The sequence below is a fragment of the Catharus ustulatus genome, chromosome 4, assembly GCF_009819885.2.
Source record: "Catharus ustulatus isolate bCatUst1 chromosome 4, bCatUst1.pri.v2, whole genome shotgun sequence".
In the NCBI taxonomy this organism is placed as follows: Eukaryota; Metazoa; Chordata; class Aves; order Passeriformes; family Turdidae; genus Catharus; species Catharus ustulatus.
In genome coordinates, this window is record NC_046224.1 from 70,532,190 (window position 1) to 70,555,329 (window position 23,140).

At 42.7% G+C, this 23,140-nt stretch overlaps 1 protein-coding gene across 2 annotated transcripts; it reads right to left on the bottom strand.

Annotated features, from left to right (window-relative positions):
* Positions 1–779: 779 nt before the first annotated feature.
* MKRN1 (makorin ring finger protein 1) lies at positions 780–19,993 on the bottom strand. 2 transcript variants are annotated; one of them, XM_033058396.2, is made up of 9 exons: positions 19,787–19,993; positions 13,306–13,434; positions 8,798–9,024; positions 6,197–6,337; positions 4,223–4,449; positions 3,525–3,739; positions 2,726–2,836; positions 2,195–2,309; positions 780–1,754 (listed from the first exon to the last, which is right to left on the bottom strand). In XM_033058396.2, exons 1-9 carry the CDS (start codon positions 19,954–19,956, stop codon positions 1,542–1,544), a joined length of 1,548 nt encoding a protein of 515 aa, XP_032914287.1. In that variant the 5' UTR covers positions 19,957–19,993; the 3' UTR covers positions 780–1,541. The 2 variants fall into 2 exon arrangements, with proteins under 2 accessions (XP_032914287.1, XP_032914286.1); XM_033058395.2 differs by having other exon boundaries at positions 2,171–2,309.
* Positions 19,994–23,140: the final 3,147 nt, after the last annotated feature.

Genomic DNA, 23,140 nt, shown 5'->3' on the forward strand with positions numbered 1-23,140 from the left:
GCTCTGCTGGAAAGGCTCTAACAATGCTGGAATTCTGTACTACGCTTAGTAAGTGACACAAGTGCCTTTCTATTTACAGAAACACACAGAGAAATAATCAGGTCAAAAAAAGAAGCTTCAAATTTAAAAGAGCAGACTGACTTCTTGTTTAATTTTTTTTTTACTTTTTTTATTTGGGAAAAGTGCTTCTTACAAAAGGCAGCTGCAAAACAATACGTTATAGACCTCAGAACAATTTCTCATTCCATTTAAAAGTGAAAGGAGAGGCAGTCTAGGGGACAAGAGCAGCAGGAGAACAGATCACGGGGCATCCACAAGTCAATAAAAAACAGCAATAATGTAATGCAAGGTTAAAATTCCTGTGCTGGGGCTTTGGTGGCAAAGTAATTTCTCAATGCAAATTACAGCCAGAAACTGCACGACTGCCTTTGTAAGCAGTAACTCACATAAACTGAACAGCTTTACCAGGCAACCTGCCCGACTCAGCTGCAGAGAGGCACAAGTACCTCAAAGCAGCTGGCAGGCACAGCGAGTTTCTAGCAAAGCTCACGGCTTAAGTGTTTACATGAAGTTCTAAAACTTACAGAGCGATAAAGCTAAAGGGTCCTCTCTGGTGTTCCTCTGACCCCACCTTGGCTAACCGGATTTCTGCTCCTGGACAACCCTAATCATACACATGAAAGAGAGCTGGTGTATTAGGGAGTGCCATCTATCAAGTGAAGCGATAGTCAGGATCATTTCCCAGTCTGGGCTGAGACCACTAGACCAGTTTCATGTCCAATTGGAGGCAAGACTTCATGCACCAAGAGGGGGTGAAAGATGGTTTTGTTATTTTTAACTTACACAGAGTCTCCCCATCCTTGAGGTCCAACTCTACATTTATCTGTATATACACATAGAGAGTTCTCCTTTCACAAAGACATTTTCCTTTCATGCTAAACACAGTAAAAATCCAGAACGTTCACACCTGGTTCTGGTTACACAGTAGTAATAGTAATGTGCAAGTAAACAGAGACCAAAAGTCACAAATGAAGACGTGTACATGAGGGGGCTGGAACGGAGCTGATTCCAGAAAGAATATTTGTATCTGGCCTGAAATCAGAAATATTGGTACAAAGACAGAATAAAGGCCATCAGCCAATTAACATCCCCACTGCATGGCCACTGCTCATTTTTGTATCTGGGCTCTTCAAAATGAGTGTGGGAGTCCTGTAAACACTTTAACCCTGGAACTGGGTGAACTCTGTTGGGTACACAGATGAAGCAACAAATCTAAGCTAACTGTTTGACAGTTAAATTCATTTTTACAAAAACTAACATTTTAAAGATTTATTTCTTGTTATTTGTTGAAACAGAGGAAAAACAACACTCCTGGGGTGGGAGAGGAGGGGAAGGGAAGAGACAGACCCTGGGTAAAAGTTATTACAACAGCACCTGGAATTGATCGGCCTGCCTAGGAGAAACACAGGCACTGCCACAACACCACAGGTAATAGCTACTGCCTGAAGCCAAGACAACAGTCCACACTCCACTGACAGGTGCTATAGATCCAAATCATAGTAATCTTCCAGCTCATCATGAAATAAGTCCCACTCATCCTCGGAATCCGTTAGCTCGTCATCACCTCCGGCCGCCAACAGCATGAGCAACATCTCACCGAGCTCAAAGGTCACCACCTCGTCCTCGTCGGTCTCAAAGGGATCTCCGTTCTCTCGCTCCTCGATGAACTCCCAGAAGCGATTCCTCCGCTGGGCCTGCAAATGGAGCACAAGCGTTCCCCAGGTGACCAAGCGGGACAAAGCAGGAGCCTTTCCAGAGGCTGACACGCCCCCGGGGTGCTTTCGGACATGCAAGAAATCACATTTCTCTTTCAGGGAGATACTGACCTCCAGCAGAATTTACCCTTACACACCCCTATTAATGCTACCCAACATTTCTACTTCAGTATGTTGTAGCAAAGTTTTTTTAAATCTAGTCTTTCCATCTTGGACTCCAGCTTTCACAAACTTTAGAGCACCGCTTCCTTCAAATTCACCATTACAGAGGTCTATCGGAAGTGGAAAAAAGAAAAGTCAATATTTGCCTATCCTCTTCTCAAGGAAGAAGACATAATACCCACCCCTCTTGTGCTCTCTGCCTATTGCAAGGACAATTAATCAGCAGCACTAACCCGGTATCTACTTGAGGTTCCTACTTTGGGTCTTTGTGGCTCCTCTTGACGGCCATCAGGATATTCATGCTTGTAGAAACAGTTCCCTCCAAATGGACAGCTCCCACGGCCTTCATCAAAATACCTGCATGGCTTGTTGCTGCAAAGGAAAACATCACAACCCCTACTTAAAACACACCCCAATCACACTTCAGAAATGCATTTACCTGCAGTCCACAAGGATCTCAGGTACCAGAAGGCATTTTGTGAGTACAAGACCTATACGCAGAAATTACTTATTACATGTGGATTGATGCATGCAGGGGGACAAAGGTGTGCAGTGCAGGAGCCTGGACTGCCTTACGGCTACACCACCAGTGTTTTCTGTAGAGAAGGGAAAGACTGAGGTGAGAGAACACAGGAATAGCTTTGGGACTGTATGCATGCATCTGTGGGCAGACAGGCAAAGACCTGCTTCACATGTGGTGGTGGAAAGGGCCTTTACATCAACACCCTTCTCCATGTGTGCCTTTATCTCTGCACTCTCAGTTTGATAAAAGGCTGCACTGCTCATACCTCATTGCCTCCTTGTATTTCTGAATGAGTTTCTGCTTCTCCTCCTTCTCCTCCACCCAGTATTCACTTGGAATGACAAAGTTAGATGTGATCCGGCATTCTGGGCAGGACCTGGGAAACGAAGAGACTGCTGCAAAATTCCACATTACAGGGTGCTCTCTCCTATATAACAAGTCATGGCATATATCCATCTTTAAAGAGGTACTGCACTCACACACTTGCTGTACAAACTTTTCCATCTAGACTCTTACACATGAAGATAACCTAAACTCTCTTCAAGAACTCAATAGCAGTGGCAGCTGGTCAGCTTGTCTTGGAAAAGCTTGAAAAAACACTTCACACAGACTCCTTTTTCTTTAGAATTAAATAAATTTATTTTGGTATTTTTCCTATATATTTATTTGATTGGAACTTGGTATTTTCTAGAACAGCCTTAAACGGAGAAATGTTTTGCCAACTAAGTAATGCTCTAAAGCAGTAATGAATTAAGCAGCATACATTCTGAACTGAGTAATCTGTTTCCAGATTCCTGCCTGGGTGCCCAAGACTTAAACAGTAACCATTGGACAACATGCTACTAAATAAACAACAGTTATTTACTACCACTGAGTTTTGCAAACTTAACTGGTATTAACCAAATCAGAGTGCAAATGTTATCCCTAGCAATGATTTCCCTCCTGAACTAGAAGTTAGTATGCATTTCTGTGTAGTCTGCAACTGAAACTCTGCTGCAAGTTGTCACAAGTTACTAAGTGCTTCCACAGCAACAAAGCACAATGGAAATGGGAAAGTGCCTCACTTTATAATCTTGCTCTCAAATTGTTTAGCACTTCTCCACTTGCGGATGCACTTGAGACAGTAAGTGTGGCTGCAGTTGGAGAGGATCCCGAAGCGGCGCTCGCTGGGATTGGCTTTCTCATACACCACCTCCATGCAGATCCCACACACCATGTCTTTGCTACGCTGGACGGCAAAGGAAAGCTCCATGTCCTTCTCGTGAGCTTCAATGCAAGACTGAAAAGGAAACACAAAGGAAACAACTACAGAGATGACTGGGCACCTGGGGAGGTCTAAGCAGGTTTTTAAACTCAGCTTGCTGTTTTGCCTAATGCATGAAGTGTGACTGAGCTGAAAAAAAATCTTGATCCTCAAAAAAAATTCTTCAAGTACTGGGGAACAATCAATTCAGAGTTCAAATTCCTTCCTTCAGACACTACTTTTAAAGATGAAAAGGCCATCTAAAAGACTATCCACTTTGACTAGGCAAACAACAAAGCTTCAGTATCTTTAAGCAGACTGCTCTCCCAACAGAGATAAGGAAATCCAGCTGCTTTTGAATATGGCCCTGGCAGGAAACAGTCTAGTTTACAACCGGAATTTCATTCACTGCCTGACCTGCACACACCTTCAAATGAAAGGGAATTAGTAACAAGTGATTGAGGGCAGCTAGGAAGCAATAACCTAGAGCTGTTAAACATCAGACAGTTGTTTGCTTACCTTTATGTGCTGAGATCTCTGTGCAGCATCAATGGGATGCAAGACCTGCAGGCCACACATATCACACACGTCCCCATGGATATACACGCAGTTTTCTCCATAGCGACATTCTCCTAATGCAGCGTAGGGGCACAGCTCCTTCTTCATCTCCACATCTGCCTGCTGCTTCTCATATTCTTCCTCAATCACCATTTCCTGCAAGGGTGCTTCAGCACAGAAAGGAGCAGCTGGGAACAAAATTAACAACAGTAAGCAGCACATTCAGATTTTGAGCACCAGCAGTAAGAACACTCAGAGCTACCCAAACAGAATAATAGGTTAATTTCAGTCCAAGTTCAAACACCCACAACCTGAACTAAATTATCTTCCCCACTCAATTAATTTCAAGACCAATTTCTTCATCCTTCAACCCAGACAAGATTAAAGCTATCAAAGTTTCAGTGGTCAGGGAAGATCCATTTACAGGCTAAGTCCACCTAGAAAAATTGCACTAGTCCTCAGCAGCTTAAATATACTGTTGTTCAGCAACCATTAAATAAGGCTACAAATCTCTCCCTGCTTTTAGAATCAATTTCACTTCAGCTCAAGTTAATAGTTTTTTTTCCCAGTAATTACACAGCTGAAGTAATAAAGGTGTATCCAGCATAACAAAATGCTAGTATGGCAATTCCATGCCAGCCATTCCTTATGTGCTGGCTAATTAGTAAACTGTTCTTTAGCCTGGACAAATGTTCATTTATGGATTCCCATGCTTCTCTAGGATTGATAGAAAAGTGGTGTGCACATCTCTCAAACTAGCTCTATTCTACATATTGGCTAAAAAAGCCTGTCCTGAACAGATATGTAGTCGATTAGTCAGACACACAAACCTTAGGAAACTGAAATTCAGGCTATTATCACTGCATTCTAAGTTAGCTATCAGTTTTGCCAAATCCTAAGTAAATTCCCTTACCTAATTCTAAACTGAACTGAAATCTCTATCTTCTCTCTTCCCCCTTAGATAGCTACTGCTGAATACTTCTCCTGTACCTCAAACACATGCTTGTCTGCCTAACAAGCCAGCCTTTTGAGATTGTTACATAAGTGGGATGATGGCTGAATTAGAAGACAAAAGAAGTCAGTGGAAAACTGAAGATGTAATAAACACAAAGCATTACTATATTCAGAGTAAACACCAGAAAGAACAGCAGCTGGAGTTTATTTACATAACTAGGAGCTGTTACAAGAGTAACAAGTCATTTATGCTATAAGGAAGTCTAACTTTTAGAAGCTGTTGAAGCACTAGATTTGGAGAAGCAAGCCAAAACTACCAAAGGCATACTTGGATCAGTTAAAGTGAAGGATAGACTCCTTCTCTAAATTAATCAGAGGAAACTGCACACTTGCACAATTTAATCCCCATGGAGCAAAGACATAACAATAGGCATGTATCAGTCTGTTAGTCTTAGGACAGAGGAAAAGAAAGTGCAGGTCCCTGCAACTTAAGTTTTGAAGAAAAAGCAAATATTGAAGATTAGTGTAGAAAAATATTAGCACTCAAAGGTAAGATCAAGTCTGCTTCTTGAAACATCTCTGACTGTAGTGGTCACTCAGTGATCCTGGAGTAGACTGTTTGTTAGAAAAGTACTTTTCAAAGCGAGTAACTCAGTAACAAGTCACCTGGCAACCTGCTCATTCTTAGTCAGAGATTCCCAAACAAAGTATGTTCACTAGCTCCTCTTCCCCAGGACTTTCAGTTAACTAGCACCAAGTGACAAAAAAAACATGTTCTAGGCTCTACAATCTCCCCTGAGTAGCTCAGCATAATATGAAAATAAATATTTACTGAAATCCCACTCGCCCTCCCATTTGAAACCCACAGACTCCAGTTCCGTAACAAATAACAAAAATCACAACTACCATTCAGCTCCAAGTCCCTCAAAAGTTGCATTTGCCAATGTTTGCTTGAGTTGATATTGTCACACAATTTCTTACCTAGCTGAGGGCCATGAAGATGGTTGGAGGGATGGAACACCTCCCCTATGAGGAAAGGCTCAGAGAGTGGGGGCTGTTCGGCCTGGAGAAGAGAAGGCTCCGGGGTGACCTTGCTGCAGCCTTCCAGGACCTGAAGGGGGCCTACAAGAAAGATGAAGAGAAACCTTTTATAAAGGCATGTAGTAGTAAGACAAGGGGTAACAGTTTCAAACTGAAATTCAACCTGAAAGAGGGTGGATTTAGATAAGATATTCATGATAAACTTTTACTGTGAGGCTAGAACAGCATGCCTATCTTCTGTATCTACTGCACTGCAGCAGCTACAGTTTTACTTCCTCTTTGAAAACACAACTAGAAAAATTCAGAAGACTTCACTGCCTCAGCAGTTACAAATCAAACACCCCTCAGAGTAACATTTGTTCTCTAGGATTCTGTTTGCTGTTTTCCAAACCTCTGCTCACCAGCAGGTGGACTCAATCCCCACCTTCTCATTGCCCATTTCCCAGTCAGCTGGGTTAAATTCATACTAGTGGAAAAACTGGTTTGTTGTCTTTGATCCCCACACCACCTGCTTGCACTTTAGGACACACTTCATAGTATTAACACATTAATCTTTCACTAACAGGAAACAGAGACCCACTTTAGTGTTGCTTGTATTTCTGCCTTCCTACTCTTCTCAATGACTGCAGAACACTGAGCAGCAATAGCTGCAGAACAAACACGAAAATGTGGCACAGCTGTACAACTAAGTGAGTACCTGAACAATCATCACTATTTTTTTATGCTAGGAAATGAAGACATCTTTGCGATACCAGGTTTAGTCTCAAATCAGAGAACTGTGGTAAAAGGTGAGCATTATAGTCCCAGCTATGCACAGTTAAACTGCCAACCTGGAATCTTTATAATTCTAAGACAATTTTAAAGGCTTCTAGGTAACCTTGAGAAATAGGTTTCATTTTGAAGTTTCCAATTATCTGTACATTTCTCCAGCAATTTGACAAGAATAATCTGCTTTAAGGCAAACACGACAGAACACACTGCACACATTTTTATTTCTGTAGCTTAACAAAGACAGTTGCTTCAGAAGAGTAAAGTTTTTTTTATAGTCACCATGGGAATTGACATCATGTACCACTATTTAGAAGAGAAACAGAGGAGTATGTTTGTCCATTGAAATACATCAAATTTCAAAGGCTACAAAACAGAGATTTGCAACAAGAGTCACAGAAGAGAACTCTAACTTAATCTGGCACAAGTTTGCATTAAAAGTAAGCCTAACCCCTAGGAAAAAAAATGCTTTAGTAAAAGTTAACAGTGTAATGACTTATATTAACAGTGTAATGACTTATCAGGAAGAAGCACCAGCTCTTCTGTAAGGACTGTGTGCATTTAGAAGATCTCTGGCTGTTCAAACTAGCAATGAATTGATTCTAGTGGAGGGCCAGCCAGTCATTAATGGGGCTGATGCCCCAGAAAAGAGGCTGACTCTTCTCAGATGTGCAAATGACAAGAGACAGAAGGCACGCTGGGGCAGGGAAAAATCCAATTACATACTAGGGAAGAGGCTTTCTTTGTGAAAGAAGTCAAACACCACAAAGAATTCCCAATGGTTATGGCCCTTTGAACATCTTTGAGGAACTAAACAAAGCCCCTGTCAACCTTTAAGCAGGAAATGAACTAGATGAAATCCAGAGGTTCCTTCCAATCTAAATATTATATTCTGATTAAAATATTTTTTAAAATCCTTTGTCTCAACAAGCACAGAAGCTTTATCTTCCATGACAGTATGGTGGCACATTAACAGGTAGTAGTTAAGTTTTCACTCCTTTGGGATAGACTGAAGTCAAAGATCTATTACACAATTCTATAATCAAACTTCTCTACACTAGCAACTGTTTGTGTCCCTTGACCATTCCTCTCCACCCTCCTCCAGCTGGATGGCAGGAGGCTCCAAGCAGCACTCTGAGAGGGTTCTTTATCCAAATCTGAGAAGCGCTGTGGAGATGAAGCAGTATAATCTGAGCACTCTGACTTCTTCAAACTCTTCTGATGACAAGTACGCTACTCAAATAGTCTGGTCCCTATGATAAGCTTCTTCAGTCTCATTCTCATAGTGAGTTGTTCCAGTATTAGAAAGTTGAGTTCTAGAAAGCTAACTGGAATAAATCATTATCAGTCTCTGGCCACTGGATTCACGAAAGTAAGCAACAGACTTCAATTCCTTCTACAGGAAAAACCTGTGGAAGACTGCAAAACCACCCCAAACCAAATCAGCCAACCTAAAACACAAAGGCAGCAGATTCTCTCTCCAGAGTAGCAATATTAATTTTATCACCAGTAATTTTTTCTCCCATCCCATATGCAAACTAAACTTCAAAGGTGATTCTCAAGTCATTCAGAAACACAGCAAGATAAAGCCAGTCATGTAGAGACTCACTTCAATGAAACAGCCAGACTACTCATGTTGAAAAACCCAAGCTCACTTGAACTGATCAATAAATATGAATAGCTGTACTCAAAAGCATTAAAATAAATGCACTACACAGAAATTGCTGGGCTGTGATGGAAATTCACTGTTATGGAAATTCATGATCAGCTTACCACGTCCACAGTATGGCTGCCCAGGGACAAACTCCACTGCATTCACCCAGTCTTCAGCCCCGACTCCTGCTGCTGCCAGATCTGTATTTTCATCTTCTATCTCAGCAATAAATTCTTCAACTGTTTCAGGGAGTGATGCAAACTCTGAGGACACTGATGGATAGATTTCTGCCTCTGGATTCACATCAGTCACTTCTTCCTGTATTAGTGGCTTGGTATGTTCATATCTAAAAAGACGGAACACATCACGACAACTTTGCACAAAAAAATACCTCCAGAAAGCAGTCCCATGTATTGAAAATAAACTAATGAAGATGTGAATTTGCTGTTTGGAAAGAGGACCCAGAAATGGCTAGGAAGAGAAAGTTACTGATGACTCTTGACAGAGAAATGCTTCCACATGTGCAATGTGTCAGCATCGCTCAAGAAAATGTAAGGTACTCTGAGATTTTGGAAGAAAAAAAGAGCACAATTCTTACTTAACTTACACAGAACAATCTTCAAAAGTGTCCCAAACTGGTCAGTTACCCATTACACATGTGCAGTATTGCTGAATGAGAAAAATGAGTTCCTTTAGTTTTAGAAAGAGAAGACTAAGGCCAGACACTGCTGTCTCCAACTACCCAACAGAAACCACAGCAAAGATCAGCCAGAGTCTTCTAACAGTGCAGTGATAGAATGAAAGTCAGTAGACACCAGTCTAAAATGGGAAGTTACAGTTATAAATATTAGGAAAAAAATTTGAGGGAAGAGCAGTTAAACACTAGAACGGGTGCACCATCTTCATGCTTGCAGACTGTCAAAACTTGACTGGACAATGCCTTAGGCAACCCGGCCTCAGCTGGCACAGGTTCAGAGATCCCTACCAACATAAATGATTCTTTTCCTGTGTCTAAGCATCTTGCCTCATTCAGATTTACACAATCTGAGTACTTAATTCCAATGCCTCTTTCAGCTCATTGTGGAAAATGGTAATCAGAACACTTTGAGTTCTACCACCCACAATAAACAGAAAGGCATCGTTTCCCTCAAAAATCTGTCTTCCAGCAACTAGAGACTACATGGAAAACAAATGACAAATGTACCATTACAGTCTTAGATATTTGCTGAGTAATTTCAAGGACAACAGGAGGGAATTTTTTGAGATCATACAGAAATGTGAAGTGCCTGTGATTCACTTAGCTTGTGTCAAATTAAAAACAACAAAGTGTCACAGTTCTTGCATATTAAAGAGGTGCTCCTAACCAAATGTCAGCTTGGAAATCCCAATCCTATGAAGCACAAATTTAAAAATTCAAGCCTTCAGATCTCTACATCTGTGACCTCCAAAGCGTGTGCATCATACGAGGTGCTCAAGGCAACCCAATGGGGTGCAGGAAGCAAACACTAGAACTTAATGGTTTTTACTCCTTAAAAAATAGAATAAATTACTATTATTATTAAGATACATGTTGATGGAAGTGTCCTCACAGTCCATACATCAGAGGGCCCATGTGTGATAAGTGTGAGGTGCCCTGAAGGAGGATGTGTTCCACCCAGTGGGTTGACAGTGGCACCTCCTTGTCTGCTCACTTTCAGCATATTGTGACATACTGCAACTTGCCAGTGCCCACTTCATGAATCAACAGATTATCTGATCTTGTTTTACCTAAACTAACCCTGACAAAGTGAACAAGTGGCTTGAAAAGACACCTCCAACTGTGGGCTGACAACAACACTGATAACGTGAGCAAAAGCCAACAATGAAGTCAGAGCTAACCTTTCCACTCCTACTATGAGCTACTCATCAGCCACACTACAAAGAAAAACAAAGCCACCTAATTAGCTCTTGAACTCAGGGGGAGGAGAATCACAGAAAAGATCAAGATTACCAAGAAGGCAATCTGAAATATGGATTTACATTCACTATTACTAACGAACAGTGCCCTCAGTGTATGCTGTACCTTGAGATACAAGCTACTGAAAGGATGAAGCCATCTCACCGAAAATCAAAACATCCAGGACACAGACAAACCACCACAATTTTTTCCAAGATGTTTCAAGTCATATACTACTCAATCCAGTACTTTGCAGAGCTTCACAATAAGGGTTTAGAAATCCTTTCTGAGGCTTGTTATGTAAAAATGCAAGACAAAAAGTCATATGCCACCAGACCCCTTTTTCCTCCTATTGTGGTAAAAATGACTGAAACAACCCATGGAAAACAATATGGTGACAAAGGAAAAGGCATTGCTTTGTCAGCAAATACTGTTGGGAAATGCATAGAAAACACTGCTAGAGATTTGCAGAAACAAGCAGCAGAAAAATTCTGCAGTGTGGGAAGTTTGCTGTATGGCAAAAGGAAAAGTACAGATGTTTTTCACATGTCTCAGCTTATGATACTTGCTAGATTCTGTTTCCATAATGAACTGTTTTTTGTGAGACACCAAAGAAAAGATGTACCAGTAGAGAAACATTCTCAACAAATTACCTCTTTAACAAAGACAAATAGATTCACTGGAGGAGATATCTTCAAGAGTACACAATTACTTTAATTTTAAAAATATGCCTTATGGAAAAACTGTGCAAGTAAAACCACTGAAGTAGCAGCTGCTCTGACCACAGTAAGAGACTCCAGAGTAAGGTTACAGGGGCAGAACCCCACCAGAAATTCATCGTTCATAGCCAAGATATTGTAGCAAAGATGGATCCAGAAGCACCCAAGTGACACTAGAGCTTTTCATCAATATAGACCTTTAAAAAGTCAAATATTTAACACAGTCATGATGTGGAGAGCCACCACGAAAACCTTCTGTACCACACAGGTATTTGTTGATTATCTCATGGTAAAGGACTTAAAAACTGTCACAGATTAGTTATGCATGTTTATAACCCAACTACATTCAAACTGTCCCTCCAAGATAAAGTCCTTCTATGAACAGATAACTGCTTTTTGAAGGAAATTTGCGATATGGAGATAACACTTTGAAAATGAAGCATTCCCATCATTATGAGATTTTATTGCCAAAAACTACCCACGTGTGTCAACTATAAAAAAACCTTTCAGATCTTGTACACTTAAAAAATTTGCTAAGTGATTTCTCTAACATGTTAAAAAATCTTTCAAGAATTCCAGTGTATTTTGAACCCATTTGCTAAAAATCTAAAAATGCAGCACCTTCCAGTTAATCTGCACTAACAGCTGACTGACATCAGGGAAGGTGGAAACTCACTGGCTAAATTTATCACACATCAGTACAAGCAGCCAACAATGCACTTCCTTTTGGATCTGTCTATCTTTGTGAAAGATTTTTTTCCTCTACAACCACCATTAAAACCAAGGACTGATATAAACTGAACTCAGAATGAGACCTTCAAATAATTGCCTAATAAAATGTTACACTGAGATTTTAAATAATAAGAAAGCCCATTGAATCAACAGTACTGTAAATAAAAAAAAAATTATTATTAATAAGGCTTTTAGTGACAGTAAAAATTGCTTTGGACTGTTTATAAAATATTTATTAAATATTTTTCATTTCACCTTTAATACACCCTTTTTCAAATTCTGGTTTTGGGTTATGTCTTATAATGCACATAACATTAGTACAGCAGGAGATGGAGATATATAAACTATAAATAAATGTGTATGTTGGTGGGAGCTCAAAAATATTGAGCTGATGGGGTGCATGATCCAAAGCTGGAAGACCACTGATCTACACCGTTAGAAAAACAACACTGGCAGATAGAAGACTACAGAGAGGTTTTCTTTGTTATCTTTCTTACATATAGTAACCCTTTATTAAACATGAAAGCAAAGCTATGAGCTACCATATAAAACCATTCTGCAAAATGTTTAATCACAAACTACAGCTGCAGTAAGACAGAATGTTAAAACTCCTGTTAAGTTTTAATAAAATTAATGATGAAACATTGCTAAACCCTTGTAGAGCTTTGCTCCACTAGGAAAGTATCTGTTTTTCTTCCTCATAATCTCTTTTTAAATATAATTTCAAGGGTATAGATCAATTAATAGTATGTTTCCATAAAGTAAAGCTATTTTGTACAGGCAAAGAACTTATATGACAAAATCCACTTCCTTTTCCAAAATGGTAGTTCCAGGGTCAGAGCACCAATTCCTCAAGAGACAACATGAAGAAGAAAAATTCTTACCTTTTCAGGTTTTTATGATCACTTAAATAATGATCATAACTCAGTTTCATCCATTCAGCTAGTGTGAATGCAGTCTCAGATTTCAACTAATCTACTCATGTTATTAATAAAAAATAAGAAAACTCCCCCTGCTGACAACTATCACTTTTATGAAAACCAGTTTTCACCTTGCCTTTGCTCATGCATTTGCATGAGCAAACCCTGGCATTTAGCAGGACAAGAGAGTCAGTGCAAAGCTATTTTTATAAATACCTGAAATCGCAAGGGAAAAGGAAAGCACTGAGATGTACTGAGCTCTGTACTCAGGGATTCAGAGTGAAAGGACTCCTGCAGGATGGGCAGGGCCATGTCCTTACCTGCAGTGATCTCCATAAGCACAGCATCCTCGCTGGTAATACCTGCACACCATGGTGGACTGACTGGTGGAAAGGTCATGGGAGTAGCGGCAGTTGTCTCCCTCCTTGCAGACTCCATGCATGAAGTACCTGTAAGAGAACACAATGATGAGATCAGGAGAGCTCTGAAGCTCCAAAAGCATTTGGATGATCTTGTTGTTCTATAAATCAAGGTATGCAGCATTAAGAACAGCACTGAAGACTCATGGACCCTGCCCCAGTATAACCACAAAAACAAAAAACATCCGAGCAAAGATGAAACCTCAGCTATTCCAGTGAACTGTGTACACATTCAGGGACTTGCTCTCACAGCAGCCTGGGGAAAAGAAACCAAACCTGTCAAAGCAAAGTTACCCTGGGCTGTGACACTAAGAGGAAAGAGTCTTGGGCCAAGCAGCAAGTTTTACTTGTAGCCCCCATCTCCTGACACAAGCAAAAACCTTACAGAAACCCAACAATGGATACAAGAATCAAACCTAGACAAACCCTAAACCACTCACGTTTTTACATTTATTCTAGATTCATAAGTAATTCAATCAAATGTGATTTCCTCTCCAAGAAGGAAAAACATGTTTGTGATGGATATTTACATCTGACAAAACACATACTCTCCTGCAGTAGGGGCCAAATAAACTGAAGCACCCTGCTTCAATACTGCTCTGCTTGTCTTGAAAAACTTGGACAGTTTCAATAGTTTCATCAATTTTACCATGTCAAGTAGCACAAGTTTCATTTAGCATCTTCAACGCAGTTATTCAAGAGAACTGAAGAGTGGTTTTGAAGACTTTTTCGAATTTAACCTAGAAGAACAAGCTTCTGGAAATCCAGTGCACCATAACCATTAAGACTCAGTATCCTCAAAACTACAACTGAAAAGTTCAAGTACACCTTTCCTAATCCACATAAGAGTAAAGAAGAAAAAAAAGACAAAAATTTAAAATCCTGTGTAAAAACTGAATCCATAAATGTTTACCAACACTTCAGTTTAGAAAGAAGCCACATTTAAGTAGAGCTACATCTGCAACCCAGTTTCAGGAAATATTAAAACCTGAGGTTGAATGTTTAGAGATAACATAATGATAACCCTACATGTCAATACCACTGGTGTATTCAACATACTAAGAATTAAAAAAATCTCAACTAGCTTTACAGACCACAAGCTGACACTTGCCATCAGGCTGCAATTCACACTCTAAACACACAAATTCACACTCCAAATCCTCTGTCTCTACCCTAGAGACAAATTAACCAGGTAAGAAATGTGATCTTACACAAAAAGCAAGCAGTACAAGGCCCAGCTGGGGCTCTGCAGGGTCAGCTGGAGGCACAAACAGCTATGCCAGCAGGAATAGGGTGTTGCAAAAACAGAACAAGGACCCATCCCTGCTATACAAGCAGCACTCCCCACCATGAACAAAAAACCACACAAAACCCTCTAGAAGTCACACCCACCCACCAATAGCATAACCCATCTACAAAGACCCACCTCAAAAGAAAAAAAAACCCAAACAACAAAACCAAAACCCAACAAAAAAACCCCCAAACCTATTTAACCTCCTCCCTTCCACAAACAAGCACAAAAACCCCCGAAACAAAACCAAAAACAAACCCAACTACCCATGAAGTCATGGAGCCAGAATATAACTGGAATTTCTGGCTTGATTGCTTTTTTTTTTTTTTTTTAAATACTTCAGGTTGTTCAACATTTGTTCCTTAACAAGTGTTATCTCCACCTCTTATTTATTTCCACACATCATCCCTTTCCCCATGAGCTGGGGCAGCAACTTCACAGTCAGGGGCTGGCATAGACCAGGAAATGGTTGCAATGGAACCTGGCATTCCTTTAGCTGCCCCCATGGTTATTTTTAATCTGGATCACATCACTGCCCAGCCACTCTGCTCCTTGAGGCAGTGAAGTGTTGGGACACCACTACAGCTGAAATAAGTGACTGACAGAAAGGCTCCAGCCTGAAGAGAGGACATCTGATAGAAACTATATGGTCAACATGACTTATGCTAAGTATCTAAATCCCAAAATTAGATTTTCCACTGTATGATAGGGAAAACGAAGCTCCAAACCCCTTTCCTTCCTAGTTTACGTCTGAAAATCCTCTGCAGATGCAGGATGTGTAATCCTGAAAGTTGTCACAATGTATTATATTGAGTTGTAGGCTATAAAGGGAAAAAAATAAATGCAAAGCATTCCCAGGCTCTAATTCACACATCACATTTAAAGGCCTTCAATCCTAAACAGCAAACTCAGCATTATTTGAACAAGAAGGCTGGAGTGGGAGGGGAAAAAACACATTATACCCCAACTTCTTCCACAATCTCCCCCTCACTGAGAGCTAAGATTTTTACTTTAAGGTCACAAAGAATGTAACACTTTACGTATCAAATTGCAGTGTTTGGCTAAAACACTTTGTCCAAGTAAAAAAAATAAAGAGAGTGCATTATTTTTGGGATAAGATACTGAAATTTATTCTGGGGAGCATCTTTACTTACACTAAGTATTCAATTTAACCCTACCCAATAGAGGTATCAGCCTCTTTACTGTGGTTATAGGAAAAAAGCATCCTTAAAACTGATAATTATATGAGTTACCTGCCTTACACACTGACATGTAAAAAGACATCTGAAACTTGCATTTGGCCAAGCAGGCAGAGAACACATGCAATTTCATTTGAAGACATAAAACTAGATCAAGACAAGTATATAATTGGATTTTCTCTGAGCCTCTGTGATGCTGTCATCCAAAAAAACACTTATTCTGGCACTACTCTCTGTCCTTCCAACTCAAATCCACGAGTGAAATTTGGTTAACTGTTTGGGGAGCCAGAGAAGCCATCAGGGTTCAAGTCCAGACAATTTCCCCAGTTCAGTTCACTGGGTGATTATACAAAACATGAGTGACACCAACACATGGACAACCAGACAAAATTAAGAATTGGCTGCACTGGCATTTTATCACTGAAAAACGTTCAACACATGTCTGGTTATGAATGCCTTGATGAAAATAGCATATCCTGATTTTCATGGATATTTCTCAAGAGGCAATGTTACCTTCTACAGCTTTGGAAGCTTGTAACTCATTTCCTTATTCAGATGTATTCTCTACTTTAGGTTTCTGCTTTCAGGTAATGCTAATTTGTTTTATCCAACTATTGGCTCAGCTGAATTAGAATGTTACAGCAAACCTCCTTCAAAACCCAAGGCACTGCCATGACTGGCAGATGGGGAAGCTCAGGCTAACAGCCACCTGCAGTCATTAGCTTCTCCAGGTGCCACACAGAGACCAAGAATTCCTGGGAAGAAGGTAGCAGGAAAAGAAGCTAACGTGCTGCTCTAGCACAGCTCCTGGGTGTTCAGCCACACTACAGGCTAATGAAATGCTGCTGGAGTTAGTAAAAGGGGGGAAAAAAGTTGATCTTAACAGCATTGAGGTTATTGTCTATAAGCTCCTTGAGAAGTTCTCAGGGTATGCAGACCAGAGCAGCCCTAAAAAGGGTAATTCAGGCACGCTGTCTGGTTTGTGCTCTCCACCTCTCCCTGGTGCTGCACTGAATTAAGGAGGCCTTTCTTTACTCATGTACACTCTTCACATGAAATAAAAAAATACCTGACCCAGGTTTTCAGGAAGAGCAGCTAAGGTACAAACACGTAGCCAGCTCTCAAAGCACACCACTTAGTTGCTATGGGTTTTATTTACATTCAGTTCTAAAACAAACAAGGGAAATGTAAGTTGTTTACGTCAATTTGATGACTTGTAATGTCGCATGACATCTGGAAAATGCAAGCACAGAACAAACAGTGTCAAGCCTTTGGAAAAAAAAATCAGCTATAGCACTGCTCAATAAAACCATGTAGCCATCTCAGCTGGAAGGACTGAGGAACCTGGTAAGGACCAATTTTATTTTTTTTAACCCATCAATAGGAAAAAGATCATAATATTAAACAAGTTCTGAACTGGCTTTGTTTCCCTGCTATTTATTCCAGATTAAAATACTATACATTTTTAGAGAACAAAAACCAAAAAAACCCAAACTGTTTTCATCATCTCTCAGGGAAAATTATTTCCTATATTTCACCCTGAGACTTCTAAAATTTAGCTTAAAGAAAAACAGAAGGATAAGTTCAGCAAAGTTGTATGTACAGGAGAAATCTAAGTCCTTCATCTCAGTCACTGTGTCTCTCATTCTGAGATATTCATCATCCATGCCAAGGATATCACAGTGGTAAATTAAAACTCATTAATCAACCTATTTATCACATCAGATATTCAAAGGAGCAGCAAGAACTTGTGGTACCAACTTGAAGCCTTCCAGCAGTATTTCTGCACCAGCCATCACATGCTAGCTCCTTATACTGAAGGGACTCTCCCCCAAAAAGTTTTTCAGGCAGCATTTACTGTCACCCATATGATGATTCAACTAAAAAAGCCTGAACAAAAAGAATTGTGCAGTGTTATTCAAACAGAAACTGCTCTACCTCCTACACTAAAAACCTGCATTTTGAAATTTAACTCCTTCACCTCAATTTATAAAGGTAAACCAAAAATCTAATAGCAAGAAACATATCTTCCTAATTATGAATATATCCTATCGAAACCAAACCTAGAAATCCAAAATTTTTATCAGAGGTCCCCAAAAGGGCAAGTCAAAATTACTAATTTCATTTTAAGGCCTGAGTAAAGCTTTTCTCCCTCCAACTTGAATGGTCCCATAAAAATTAATAAAGCAAGCAATGGGATACAAGCAAAGAGAACAAAGAATGGAGACGTTTATTAGCTCCAAGGCTGAGATCCCATTGTTTCAGCTCAAATTAAAGCACATTAACCATTACAAAAGAGTAGCTTTAGCTTCCCACTCGGCCTGAGTGTTTGCAAATAAATCTATTCCCTAAACCCTCCGCACTGCAGGACACTGATGAACTTGACTGCTTCTGTACTATGGCAGCCGCTGTCTTCAATAAATCGATCCTGCATCTATACCTATTCCAGAGCTGTCTTACGAATCCAATCTGCCTAATTGAGCCTTTCGATCTTCACAAACTACGAGGCAAACTTAACCAGAGGGAGCACTGACCTTGCGTCTCACTGAAAGCTGAGCTAAGCACGGCTCATCACCGGCATCGCACACGAAGCCGGGCATTCGCAGAACCTGCAGCAGCGCCCCGGGAGTGCTTCCCGAAGGGAAAAAACATCGGCCAAAAGAGATGTGGAGCAACAACAGCGAGCAGGGAAGCTTTAAACAGCGCAGGGAGCACACACAGCGAGAGAGCTCCGAGCGGCGGCTCCGTGCTGCTGCTGCAACCTGCCCTTGAAACACACGGGGGAAAAGGCAAGCAAAAGAGAGATTAAAAAATTCCATCGAGATCTAGAGTCTATTCCTTCCTAATGTAACCTAAGGGATGCTCCCTTCTGCTTCTTGCCCACAAACACGAGAAATATAATTTAATTAATTTATTTAACTTTTAAAAATTTAAAAACCAAGAAACGCTCATCGATGTTAAGCTTGCATTATCACTTGCTTTTATATTAACTAATATATGTCTGCGTTCACAGAACTGGTTTAAATTCCTTTCTGCCTGCCAGCCGACGAGCACTGTAGGTTTAAAAATAGTCCATCTGGCAAGTTTTAAACACGCAGTACGGCTTGCATAACCCCAGGGAGAAGATTTATCAGAAATATAGTTTAAAGGGAAGCACGGGTAGGAAATGACGCAGCACACAGAACCTCGATGTGACACAGGCAGGGCCGCGTCGCGCGTTCTGCAACATGTCACGGCCGACTCCTGCTCCCCAGTTTAATAATTAGTTTTCGCTGCATCAATCACGAGTTAATTCCCAATTCTAAATTTCGACCGAAACGCACACGAATTTCAACCACGCCGCATTTCCTGCTCTGTGGCGCTCTGCGGAACGCGGCTGCAGCACTTCCTTTTGCACGGCGCCCTTCGCGCCGAGCACCGCGGGCCCGTTCCCGCACAATGAGCGGCGGCCGCGGCTCCTGCTGAGGCGGCGGGGCCGCTCCCAGCGCCCCGGCCGCAGGCGCCAGGCCGCGGGGAACACCCTCACACGAGGCCGCGGCTGCAGAAAGGCCGCGGGCCGCACCGCCCCCACCGGCGGGCCCGGCTGGCGGCACCGCGGCCGCGCCGCCCTTCCCGGTAGCCCCGCCCGGGGCCGGTCCCGCCCGGAGCCGGTGCCGCTCGCCGCCCCCGGGAACGCGCGCGGGGCGGGGCCGGTGCGGGAACGCGCGGCGCGTACGTGACCGTGGGGGGAGGGGTGGGGGGGGCGGCGGTGGCGAGGGAAAAGGCCCCGGGCTGGGGGGGGGGGGGGAAGTGCGGGGAGAAGGGAAGGGAAAGGAAAAGAAGGACATGGAAGGGCGGCCGCGCCCGCCCGCTGCCCTCCCCCCCCCCCACTCCCGCCGCGGACGGCGCGTACCTGCAGGTGACCTGCTTGGTCCAACCGCCTCCCCCCGGCCCCGCGGAGGGCGGCGGCACAGCCGCGAAGTCGAAGGCGACGGCCGCCGCTCCCGCAGCCGCCGCGGGTGACCCCAGGGCCGCGGCGGCCGCGCCCGCCGTTGTCTCCAGCGCCGCCACCGCCTCCGCCATTACTGTTTATCCCGCAAAGCGGCGGCAGCGCCGGAACTTCCGGGAGCGGATCCTTCCGGCCGTGCAGGGCGGGGCGAGGGCGCGGCCCCGCCCCCCCGGCCGAGCGGCGCCTCCCGTTGGCTGAGCGGGACGAGCGCGCGCGGACGCGCCGGGGGGCGGGGCCGCGCCCGGTGCTGCCCTCGCGCCGCCGCAGGGCCCGCGCGCGCCCCCGCGGCGCCGCCGGGAGCGCGCCTGGCGCGGCCCCGCGGGCGGGCGTGGGAGCCGGCTGGTCCCGCCGGGATCGGGGCCTTTTCCAGAGGGAACGGCACGGAACGGCACGGAACGGCGACGTGGCGCCGGCGGCGGGCGGGGAGCGGGGAGCGAGACGGGACAGTGGCGCCGCAAAGGCCCGGCCCGAGGGTTGGCACCGAGCCACGCCGTGCTGCACTAATGGGGGAGAAACATCGTGTCCTTCTGCTCCTGTCTGGAACATCTCCCTCAGTGCAGATACTCCAGAGCCCTGAGGGCGCGGTGCTGTGTGCCCTGCGTGAGCAGGGAGCTTGGGCCCGGATGGTCCCGGCCTAGTGTGTGACTGTGATAAGTCTGTGACTCTGTCATAAATAAAAACAGCAGCTTCACAACTACTCATCCACTTGGAGCCCTTGGCTTCCTGCTGCCAAGAACCTTACACGTTCCCAAAAGAAAGTGACAGGCTGGGGCAAGTGAAGGGAAAAGCCTGTCATCTGTGTTACTGATATTTTGCCTCTCTCCTTGGAAATATATTAATAAAGCAAATGTATCCGAGCCATCAGTCACTCAAAAAAAAAATACTGAAATGAAGCCTTTGCTCTAAACACAGCAGTAGGACAGCACTCCAAGATGCTGGACTAAAGGAAAAGCACTAGGCAGAAGAGATAAATCTGTTTTCAGGTTTCCTTTTAAAGCCTTTTGTCCCTCCAGCTTGAATGGTCCCATAGAAATTAATAAAGCAAGCAATGAAACAATGAGTTCAGTGCCCTAGAACTATCTAAGGAATGAGGAAATCGGTGGGAATGCTTGCTGGCATTTGCTGGAATATGCAGAACCCAAACCTGGGCAAACAGCTCAGAATTAAAAGGCTTCAACAAGCTTCAAAACAAGGTACAGGTAGGTATAAACCACAAAAAATGCTAGTTCTTGGAGTGAACTTTGAACTCCAGCAGTCTTGGAATGAGCAATTTTTTGAATGATTGTATGACCAACCTTCATCCAGACATGGAGCACCTGGATCCAGGCTTGCAAAGACCTTGATCCAGGCTCTCTATGAGCAAAGTCTCTCCTGATATTATCAGCACAGTGCCAAATAGTTCATAAATTCAGTTCCTCGAATCCCTATTTTTAAAAAGCCTGGATGTTCAATGGAAAACTCTCCCATGAGAATTGGGAAGTCCCTTTTTGATATTTAAAAGAAGAAACTTGTTTTCTGCACCATCACAGAGCATTTTTCACACAATATTCTGAATAACTGAAATAAAAGTTCAAAAACTGCACCAGGTGCATGTGTTCAGTCTTGCATCCTGTTAGAAACAGCTGGAGGGAAAAAATGCTTCATATTAGGGGAAAAAATCAAATACTTCTAAGCCATTAAGATAATCTAGGATGCTATTTTGGATCCATTAGAATGATCATGAAAATCTTCTGATGAAAGTGGAAGGATGTCAAGACAGTTAAAGAGGTTAAGTGACTGAAGTGCGACTTTGTCAGACCTTTGTGTTGGTTAGATTGTTGCCCTGACAAGACAGACAGACAGTTCCAGGCACCATGGTTCTCACTAAAGTAAAATAAGTGAATGGTTAAATGTATTATGTTTGACTCTGCATGTCCCTAGGAGGTGTCCTGGATACTGGCAGCCTAGAAGGAAGCTTCAAAACCAGAGAAACATCAATGAGCAAATCCCAAATCCCAGCCTAACAAGTGTAAATAGACTCTCAGAAATCAGGTGCACAGGGAAAGGAAAATACTGTCCCATGGTGGACATGACAGAGGGACAAAAGTAACGTGGAGTTTCCCATTTCCTTAATACCTCTGGCAGTGACACCCCTGAGAGAGGAAAGGTTTCAGGGGAGATGCTAACTCTAGGAATCACTCAGAAAGAAAAATGCCAGGGTGGACATAGGGCCCAGCTCCAAGCAGGCAGTAGGAATTTGCCACGGGAATTTCTTTGTTCCCAGCAGCTCCCATTTTTCTCAGGAACCTATTTAATATTAACTCTTACTTCTGAGGCCCGGAGGAGGAAATAGCAGCTGCAAGCTCCGGGTCAGGCAGGCAGAAGAGTGAGTTTTACACTGCCCCACACTTCATACAAACCTCTCTCCAGCTCTTGTCCAGGGCTTTCTCTCCTGGCTGCTTCCAAACCCCATCACCAGTATTGTCAGCCACATATCCCACTGCAGAAGCCTGCTGGGAGCAATTCCCAGCGCTGGGACATGCACAAGACTGCAGCAGTGCCCTCAGAGACCTGTTTGACCTGCTCAATTTTGGCTCAGAGACCTACAGGTTCATGTTGGAAAGCTGAGCTAAAAATCCAGCAGGATGATTTTTCTACTGGATTTAAGGGAAAAAATGACAAATCAAGCAAAACATCCTTAGCCCTGACTTACCTAATATGACAGGCCTTGGGTGCCTTGAGATGATGTTGAGAATTGGAAACTGAGTGATCAGCTTGGTTACTAAAGCATCTTCGCTGAGAGTATGTCAAAAACATGATGGTCCATATAGATTCCTACAATACTGCAGTCTTTACAAATAGATTTAATGGAAAATAAAATTATGCCATCATAATTTGTGTTATTTTGCCTACAAACTTTCTTTCCAATACATCTGGCTACCCATCCTCCCAGGAAAAAGATATTGTTCACAAAATCTTCAGCATCCATTTATGGTATCTGCGGATGCAATCTATCATTCCTGCAATTAAATTCCCTCCAGACTGGGTAGCAAAAGTCAGAGGCAGATTGTCTTTGTAACTCAGCAAGCTTTGTTTGAAGTTTCCTTGGATGTGTTTAGCTGAAGAGATTGGAAGGACGTAGAAAGTAAGACACAATTTGTTACTGCTGGGTTAAACAAAAGTTGCGAGAAATTTCTTTTGAAAGGGACGAGTGTAAAGTGCAAATACTGCTTTAACAACCTATGTTTTACAATTTCCTGATTAATGGATTGCAGTAAA